Consider the following 10,039-nt stretch of genomic DNA (forward strand, 5'->3'; position numbering starts at 1 on the left):
TGGAAACCCCAGGTGCAGCATCTTATTTATATTGTGGTCAAGAACAATGTGGGGGGAAATCCTGAGGTAAGGATGCGTGCAGCATGTCCGAGCCCTGCCATGACAAAGCATGCACAGCAGTGATTGTCTCTCCTAGTCACGATTTCCTCTTTTCCTTTCCCTAAACTCTATAGAGGCCGCTTTAGGGGGTGGGAGCCAGGAAGCCTAAGTGCTCTACCAGAAGCTGGTACCAGGTTTGTGGCCTCCACAGCCCGAGTCCAGCACAGGTCATTGCCAAGTGGAAAGGTAACCTCTCACTTGACGAGCCCTGTTCTGGGCCAGGCGCTTTAGGCTCATTTTCCCTCATGAAAAACTCTATGGGGAAGCCCATTAGGTAGGTTTTCTTGCTATTGGAGAGATGAATGGCTGAGTTGGGATGGGGGCAGTTACAAAACTGTACCTTTACTGTAGGGCTCTACTTTCTGTGCTGGGCGACGTTATGTGACTGCATGAAAAAAAAAAAACAACAACCCTGAAACCTGAGCTGACCAAGCTCCAGTGTGGAAGCACAGACCTCAGGGCACCTGACAGCAAGCTCAGCCCACTGCTTCTTTGCGGGCTCCAGCCTTTCCCCGAAGGAACAGATGTTTGGAAGCCAGCATATTCATCATTCATTTGACAGATTGAGATTTTCCCAACTTTCATCCAGATGTTTTAGCATGGGAAGGTATAATCTGAGACTTCTGAGTTGTAATGTAAGTGGTTTATTGGGGGCACCTTACTTGTAGTAATAGAAAAGGGGTACTGGCCTGGGAGCTTCATGATTCTGCCATGTCCCCCCGCTACTGCTTGAATCCAAAGAAATGCCAGCTTCCAGGACTCACATTTTGTTGCTAGGAGTGGGAGACTAAAGCTACCAAAAACCTCAGGACAAAGTTTTGGCCTAAAGGGAAAAGTCCGATGCAGCGTCCCTGACCACTAAGTGACGCCAGAGGGCAGGGGCCAGGGGTCCCGGCGAGGTTGGGGGGAAGCGGCCAGTCTGCTGCTGGGAGGGGCCGCAGACACAGAAACGGGGCAGCAACTCCTCACAGTGCGCTTGGCAGCTGGAGCCTGTGATTACCCATCCAAGGAGGAGAGAAAAGCGAAGGGAAGAAAGGGCAGTTAGCGGAGGGGGTAGAGGTTGGGGGAAGGAGGAGGCAAACCACGGCCGAGCTGACAGTCCCCTTCCAGACAAAGGACTTGGCGGGAGGAGAGAACCCCGAAGGCGCGGCTGAAAGGCTCTGGGCGGCCCCTTCCGCAGGCAGCGCGCGCGCGGACCGCACGGCCAAGTTTCGCAGCCAGGCAGATGGGGATGAGCGGCGGCCCTCCCCGATTCTTCCAGACGGTCCGTGCACGCAGTGATCCCCACCATTCCTCGGCCCCACGGAGCACCCCTCCGTGCCAGGGTCCCTCCCGCCCGCGCGCCCCACCCCGACCCCCTCTGCGCAGGAGGAGGCGCGCAGGCCGAGCAGCGGCGCAACCCACTGGGCCCGCAGCTCTTCTTCCCTCCGGGTCTCCGGGGGATGGGACGGGGGCCTCTCTGGGATGCCTTCCAGGCCGAGGGGACGAAGAGGCGGCCCAGGAGGCAGATCCGGCTACTCTTTGTTTCTGCTCTGAGCAAAGCGCGGGGCTCAGCCCTGAAAGGGGGCCAGCCAATAGAGGGGGGAGGTGTCCCGGGCTCTGGACCCAAGGTTCCCCATCCCAGAAAACCGGCCCTGGCGTCTCTCGGGGACATGGAGGGCCTAGGAGTCTGGGGAGCCCCTACCTCCGCCCGGAGTTGTTGCTCAGGCCTTGCACGGGCCTGGGACTGGGTTGACAAGGGCAGTAAGCTTGGACCACACCTGTTCGCCGGGACTCCGGAGTCGTTCCGCCCCCCTTCCTCCATCTTGCGGCTCCCCAAATCCCCAAACTGAAGAAGTGGCCGGCACTCTGGCGCCTGAGCACCGGGCTACCAACAAACAACAACAGCAGCAACAACAACAACAAACAATAACAGTAACGCAGTCATCGTCGGCCTCACCAGCCGGAGCCAAGCAGCAGCGGATCACGCTTGATTAAATCTCATAATTAGGAGCCACTTTTTAAATGAATATTATTACATTTCAGGCGATTTCAAGAATGGCCTTTTATTTTCTGTGGGCGGGCAGCAGTTTGAAATTAGTACAATGAAGCGTTTGAAATTAATAACAACACGAATGGTGTATCCAGGGCTCACGCGGCCCGGCCGCGGGGCGCACCCTCCAGGGTCACGCACAGGCGCGCGGGAGCTCCGGGCCGCCGCACCCACGCGCGCGCCTGTCTCCGCGGGCGCGGGGCCTCCCCGGCCTGCCAGCCCGCGGGGTCCGGAGGACGCAAGGCTCGGCCCGCTGTGGCCCGCCCGCTCCACGCCACCCCACCCGCCTCTACCGCGAGGCCTACAGAAGGCCTCGCGCTCGGCCCCGCGGGCTGGAGAAGCGCGGAAAGGGGGCCCCGCCGCGAGGCCTGGCGCGGGGGCTGCCGAGCGAGTGTGGGGCGGTGTCGGGGTGCGGCTGTGGAGTGGAGAGAGCGGTCGGCATTGCGCGCTGGCCCTTGGGCGCCAAGTCTGTATGCACCTCCCAGCCGCCGCAGCTCCTCCTGGCCGGCGGCAGGTTTCGGGACGTCCCGGGGACGCTGGGGGAGCTGTCGGGGCAGGCAGAGACCGCGGAGGTCGGATATTAAATCAGCGGGAGACAGAATGACTTGTCGCCGAGCGAGAGCGAGCGAACGCGGCCTCCCCGCCAGCGCTGGGCGGCCGGCGAGCGTATTTGCATATATAGTGGCCGGTGTTTGTCGTGAGCTGAGCGCTGTGCGCCCGGCACATCTGTGCCAGGAGGTCTAGAAGCCCCCATCGACTTAACCTGTTCACGCAAGGAAAAAAAAAAGTTGGAGTCCTCTTGGAGATTACACTGATTCACCCGCGTGGCTCCTTCCTTGTTTCCCCTAAAGAAAGCACATGGCGGGTCCACACTGGGTGACCCTCAGGCCTGTGTTGACCCTCGGATTCTGACTCCGGCCTGACGTTTGGACCCTCCCTCTCTGACCACTTTTTGGGCAGCGGAAGAGGAAAGCCCTCTGAACCCCAAGGGGCCCTGCTAGGCCTCTCTGTCCGGTGTCTGGCACCCCCGCAGGAGTCGCTGCTCAAGCAGGCCCCGCGGCAATCCGCGTCGATACTCCCAGGCCCCGCCTAGATTTCGCTGGGCTATGGAGGACTGGGGACACAGACAGGCCTGGGCGGTGGCAGCCCTCTGGCCGGAAGGAGCAAGGGCCTCCTTTATAAACGGGCTTTCCTCTGAAGAACATTTATGAAACTGGCCTTCTGGAGGGGCAGCAGTCTGGCGGGTCCGGCCCGAGGCTCCACCAGCTCTCGGTGCTACAGTCCTGGTCCAGATCCGAGGCACCTTAAGTTAAGCCGAGAGTCCAGGCTCTGGATTCAGAAAGGACACTTGCCTCCCCTGCAGGCCTGGCTCTGGTCTCCACTTGCCACTAAGAGAGAGGGGGCTGGCTGGTGCAACAGTGGCTCTTCATGAGTCTCAAACTTAGATTGTAAGCAGAATTTAAAAATGTAATAAACATAGAAGCAAAACCAGAATCTTAGCGTTTTGAGGGTCTGGGGGTTCATTCAGTCCAATCCCCTATTAGAGACAAAAAAAGAAAAACTCCTTATGCCACTGCAGGCTTAATGTTTGCTTGCACTCTTCCAAGGACGGGGAACTCATTACCTTACAAAACTGTACACAGCCCCTCAACAATGTTACGATTTGTGAATAGATTAAAAAATAAGAATGACTGCTTAATGTTGCCATACTGTCTTTTTATTAAAAAGAGAGAGCGGCCAATCAGGTAATAGAAGTTGTCCCTGTCCTTTTTGTTTAGTGTTTACTCTAAAGAATCCTCAGAATTGTGCAGGGGGAGGGAAGAGACACTGGGATTGCCTGAATGATCACACCCCATTGGCGATGACCCTGGGGCACTCCTGAGACCAGGCAGCTCGGGCTCCAGAGCCTCCGTGGTGAGACCCCAGCTCTCTCTCCATCAATGCATCTTTGCAAATCCTGGGAGTAGCCCCTCTCCTGCCCCAAGACCCAGCTTCCACTTGGGAAGCCGATGTAGTACCAAAAGCACCAGCCTCCTTTGGCAGCAGGTGATCCTCATTAGTCTCTGAGTTTCTTTTACTGGGAGAGGAATCTTTTCCAAGCCAGGGAAGGTTGGACATAGATCAGCTGGGCACACCGGATGCGCTCAGCTATCCTGCCTGGACACATTGGCCATCACCACCCTCTCCAAAACACTACCTGGATGGATGCTTCTGGTCGCCTGGTCAGCTCGGGCAAAGTCTGTCCTTTCCCCACCTCTGTCTCTGGATGTGTCCATGTCCTTTGCTTTGGGGGGTAAAAACAAAACATAAAAGAGAGCCCTTCCCAAGGGAACAGCATCTCTCACTCTCCCATAGGGACAGTAGGGAGGCCAGAGACCTGTTGCATTCTGTAGGATTTTTCTACAATTATGCAATGAAATAGCACAATACTTTTGAACACTTCCTTCTGGTAAAGAAATGTACTTAAATTATTTTGGTTGTTCTGTGCTCACACAGGAGATATTCAAAGTGTCTTATTTTGTTTTGTTTTTTTTTAATTTGTACCTCTGGCTGCAAAGGTAAAGAGTTGCACCCCTGCTCTGATTGAGGCAAAGGCCAGGAGCACCTGAACCACAGGGAAGATGCCCAGAGCAGTTGGGCTGGACTTAGAAACACGCTTAGAAAAACTAGTCATGCCACCTTGGACATTCAATATTTTACGATAAAGCGTTGTTGTTTTTTTTTTTATTTAATGTAACTTTCAAGAATTTAAACACACAAAAAATGCAAGGGGAATGTTCACAATGTTGATAACCACAGTTGTAAATAGAAACATTCATTTCTCATAAGATTATAAATATTTGATACTGGAACTGTAAAATGCACATGTTTTATAAACTAAAAAAAATAATATAAAAAAATAAAAACCAAAAAACTTTGCTTCCTGCTAAAAAGGCATATCATTTCATTGAGTTTCCTAAGCAGCAGATGGTTCTTCACAGAATTTTAAATTACAACTTTTCTTTTTATAGTTTCCTTTTTAAAAAGGTTTGCACTAGTATGTACAAAGTGAAACTATTATCGCAGTGAAATAAAGAGGTTTAAGGCAAAGAGAAACGTTCACCCTCAGTCTTCAGGGGTTCAGCCATGGGTCTGGCTCAGCCACAGGCCCACCCCTGGGCTGTCCCGGCTGCAGATGGACATTTGGACACGATTCTTTTTCCATACACTAACCAGAAGACAGTGCAGAGTTATATATATAGATAATGTGTTTGTTTATATATGTACTTGGTGGGGATATATTGAATATATTTAATTTACACTGTACCACACCTTCAAAAAATAAAATGTATATTAAAAAAAAAAAACAAGAAAAGACAAAAAGTGATAAGAAATGATTATTTACACGTTTTCTTCCTTCCTCTCGATCCTGGAGGATTCTTGAGTTCCTCCAGAAGTCAAGGTAGCCACGTGTTGGGGAACTGCGGACTCACACACGTCTGCGCGTGTCTGTACACGCACTACACAGATATGTACACACACACGTACCTTGAAAGAATGCTCTCCAAAGCAGAAGCAGCCACTTAAAAAAAGAAAAAAAGAGAAAAAGGAAGGGAAGAAAAACAAGAAAGGAAGAAAACACCAGCTCCCGCTGGAGAGCCCTCTGCGCGCCCGGAGGCAGGAGACCTCCGCCGTTTCTGGGGCCCACGGAGTGCCGCCGGGGAGCTGATGGGGCGGCAGGAGACTCCCGGGGCCTGGGGGATAGGAGGAGGGGCAGCTCCACCATCCCCGGGCCTCCGGCCACATGCTGGGCCCATGGGCCTGGGATCCCTGAAGTGGTGCCCGGAGGCGAGAGAGCTGGCTCTGGCAGCGGGCGGCTGGATAGGGGACAGCAACAGACGCGGAGTGAAGCACTCGGAGATGCCTGCCAGGCCTCGGCGAGGAGGGGGAGGGGGAGGAGGAACCCGAGAGACGGCAGGAGGAGGGGAGCCGCGCGAGGCTGGGGGCCTGGGCGGCCCAGCACTGCGGGCCCACCGCCCCGGGCGCGCTCCTGACCGCCGCCAAGGCGCGGCACCCCTCCCAGGACCCCAACGGTCCCCCGGGCCCTGCCAGGGCCTCTGCGCTGCCATCCCCCTCCTCCGTCCCCCCTCCCTGGGCCGGGGCTGGGGGCGCAGACCCTCCTGCTGTCCTCACCAAGCCCACACAAACAAAGTGGCAGAACTCAGAGACCAAGTAGGAGCTATTTATTGGGTTCACAGTCGTGTGAAATGCAGCAATAAAAATCTTTGGACTTCAGCAAGTTGTTTTAATTTTTTTCTTCTTTTGAAATTAAAAAATAAAAGTGTCCCATGTCCCACAATGGAGCCTAGGGGATTAGAAAAGATGAAATCCTAAGCAGCCCCCTTCGCAAAAAAAAAAAAAAAAAAAAAAATCATAAAATTAGCATAATCTCATAAACACAGAAAAACTCAAAAAATATTTTATAGTCAGATATTTTGGATTTTACACCACCTGTAAATTATATATACATAGAATATTGCAGAACCATAGCTAATACACGATATTTTCACTATTAATGCTGGTATAATCTTTACACACTGGCCCTTTATGATTTTAAATTATTGCATTGTTTAGCACGGACCGAGACCAGACTCCGGCGCCCGCCCGCCCTACTCGCTGTCCGACTTGCCCTCCTTGGCGGTCGTCGAGTGGTTGTACAGACCCTGCGCCATGAGGTGCACGGCCAGCGTGTTCTTATTGCCCGTGGCCTTCTTGATCTTGGCGCGCTTGTTCTGGAACCAAATCTTGATCTGCGACTCGTTGAGGCTGAGCTCCTGCGCCAGGCTCTGGCGCCGCTGCTCGGTCAGGTACCTGTTGGTCTGGAACTCGGCCTTGAGCCTCTGCAGCTGCTCGGCCGTGAAGGCCGTGCGGGGCCGCTTGTCTTCTTTGTTGGGGTTCTTCTTCTTTGGTTTGCGAGACCTGGGACCTGGGCAGGCACGGGGACAGAACACAGGGTTAGGAGGGCTCCAGGCCTGTCTGCCGACTCAGGCCACAGAGACCCGGGAGGAAAGTGCCCAGTGCGGCTGCACACTGGGGACTGAGCTTTCTCCCACCTGGCCTCCAGGACCCACCCCTGGAAAGCCAGAAGCCAGGCCGAGGACATCAGGGTGTAAGGGGGTGTGTGGCGGGTAGAGAGCAGGCTTAGTAGAAAGGTCTCCAGGGGCACCTGGCTGGCTCAGTTGGAGGAGCATGCGATGCTTGATCTCAGGGGTCAGAGTTCGAGCCCCACATGTGGCACAGAATTTACTTAAGATTAAAAAGAAGAAGAAGAAAGAAGGGCCTCGAGATAAAAGGAAAACTCCTGCAGGAAAGCAGAAACCCCAAACTTCCTAGCGTGGCCTTTTCTGTCCCTTTCTGTCCAGGCGTAAGGGCAGGGGGGCACAGGAGAGGCAAGAGGAAAGGTTGGGGAGGGGCGGGGCAGCCAGAGTAGCAACAGCGGGAGCCCAGGAACAGTGACAGGATGCCCACAGGATGCTCACAGGGGATACCGTCAGGTGCCAGGGGCGGTGGGAGTCAGGGGGCAGGTGCATCCAGAGAACAGGACAAGCCCGTGGATCTGCCTCCACCCTAGCCCCCTTTCTGCCTCCCCTACCTGGCCTAGCGGGCCCAAGTTCATTGTTTCTCTCCTGGAGGGGAGGGAACGCATGCATCCTTTCCTGGGTGGGGAAGGAGCACTGAGCCACTCCCTGCCACCTCCCCTTCAGTCTCCCAGTGCAGGAGAGGGAACCTGGTTGCCCCAGACTGGGGCTGCCTCACTGGAGGCGGAAGAGGAGCCCAGCTGACCTTGTGCAGAGGGTTCACACTTCTGACCCCCGCCTGGGCTCCTCCCTCTGGGACAACCCCCGCACCACTTGAGGTTAGTTTGGGGCAGGTGGTGGCAAGGCTCCTAGGAACCCGCCATCTGAAGAGTCCTGAGTGAGGGGAGCAGAAAGGAGGGCCAAGCGCTTTCTTTTTGTTGATGTCAAGAAGTTCAGCCCCACAAGGGTGTCTTTGAGGGAAGAGATGGCAAAGGCCATTAGGGGAGGAAGGCTGGGCTGCACGTGTGGGTTTCTTACTCTGTGAAGTGAACCAACTTTGGGGAGCTCCGGCCCCAGCTCCTTCCCAGACGCCGGCGGCGGGAGGCTGGACCCCTGCCGGCTCCCTCAAGCAGCCAGAGCCCCCCAGGTCTCCGCCGGGTGCCACCCTGCAGGGCCAGGGGACAGCCACGCCGCCCTGCGCAGCAGCGGCGGAGGGATCTCGCCGGAGGCTGCCAATGCACCCGACCCGAGAGCCGGGAGAGTGGGGAAGGCAGAGTGCGCCGGGGGGCGCGCGAGCCCGGGGTCCGGGCTGGTCCCGAGACCCAGCGGGCGCCGAGAACTCCCTGCCCGCCTACCCAGCCGTGCGCTCTCGGGGAGGCAAACTCCGGTAGAGGGGCTGTGGGCGCCGGCGAGGGGGCGCCAAGGGCCGTTCGGCTCAAACTCCCCGCCTTTTAGATTCTAGAGCAAAGCCACACTCACACCCGCGCCCCCGCGCACACACCTACCCCCGCGCGCGCACACCCACCGCCACCGCCACGCACACGCCAAGGGCGCCGGTTCCGCGCCGGCGGGCGGGCTTCGATCGAGAAGCTGCCGGGGCGCGCGCGGAGGGTTAGCGGGTGGCTCGGTGAGGCCTCGCCAGGCCCCGCACCTGCTCGGACCCGACCGCGGCCTCGTGCTCCGGGAGCCCGTTCTGCGTCTCCACTGTCCCGGGGAAGCACGCTTCCTACACTCCAAACTCCTCTGGTCCTGGGGCTCTTGCACACACGAACCAGCCCGTAAAAAGATACACATCATTTTGCGGAAAGAAAATCTCCCTAAAAACAGAATTTTTAGTTCTCTTTCTTCCATTTTCTTTCAAAACGTAAGCACTTGAGAGTCGCAGAAACAGAAGCAAACCTCGGCAAAGAAAACTCTTTGCCTTGCTTTTTTCTAAAAGGCCAAGAAACACAAATGTTACGTTATGGTTTTCTGTTTTTTTGTTTTGTTTTGTTTTGTTTTTAAGTCCAGGAAGACCAGCGACTGGGGCCCGGCCGGGCTGCGGGGCTCCCTCGGGCCACCGGGGCCTGGCGCGGCCGCGACTCCGCCGCTGCACAAAGCCCGGCGCAGGCTCCTCGCTGGCCGCATTGTGAGCCTATATGTTAATTAAATATTAACAAAGGAGGAAGGCGAGAACAATGGAGCAAATTTCAGATCTAGCTGGACAAATGTGGATTTCATCAGAAATATACACACACATTTCTGCGGGAAGGCGGCCAAGGGGAGACTCAGTTATGCTGTGATTCGGGTAAACAACCCCCGCAAAACAGTTGAGCGTTGGGGGGGCAGCGGGGTCCGGTCTGGGCTGCCGGCTCAGGGACAAATGGAGTCCCCTCCTAATGGCGGTTCGCAGCCGCAGACCCCCATTTCATGCAGCTGATGATAGCTACAAGGACATGCATTTAGCTTTTAAAAATCCAGATCTATGAAAAATACACCCAGAACCCCTGCACACACCCGCGGGCCCCTCCACCCACCCTCCCGCGGCAATCTGCTTCTTTCCTCCCTGAGAGCTGCCCCAGGAAACCTCTGGGAGAAGGTCCTTTCTTTGGGGGACTGCAGGCCTCCCTCCTCGGAGCAGTGTGCAAGATGGGTGCTGAGCTTCCCCAACGTGTGATCAGACAACTAAAACAGGGCGAAGGGCCCCTCTGTTTCCATCCCTTCCCTATCTCTATCCCCCCCACTCCTCCCTTCTCAGCCCAGGCGAAGGGTGGAAGGAAGAGCCAGGAGTCTTGCTCTTTCTTCCCTGGCTTCATCTGGGATAACTGGGTCGTAGGATGAGTCTAGGTCGGGCGGGGGGGGGGGGGGGCGT

At 55.8% G+C, this 10,039-nt stretch overlaps 1 protein-coding gene across 1 annotated transcript in view; it reads right to left on the reverse strand.

Moving 5' to 3' along the window:
* Positions 1 to 5,848: 5,848 nt before the first annotated feature.
* EN2 (engrailed homeobox 2) overlaps positions 5,849 to 10,039 on the reverse strand; it is a 5,579-nt gene continuing 1,388 nt past the window's right edge. Inside the window, exon 2 of the mRNA XM_006728950.3 lies at positions 5,849 to 7,097. Coding sequence (XP_006729013.2) covers positions 6,781 to 7,097 — 317 coding nt within the window. The 3' untranslated portion in view covers positions 5,849 to 6,780. The remainder of the gene's footprint in view (positions 7,098 to 10,039) is intronic.

Source organism: Leptonychotes weddellii, chromosome 12, assembly GCF_054177405.1.
Source record: "Leptonychotes weddellii isolate Sample4059 chromosome 12, ASM5417740v2, whole genome shotgun sequence".
Taxonomy (NCBI): Eukaryota; Metazoa; Chordata; class Mammalia; order Carnivora; family Phocidae; genus Leptonychotes; species Leptonychotes weddellii.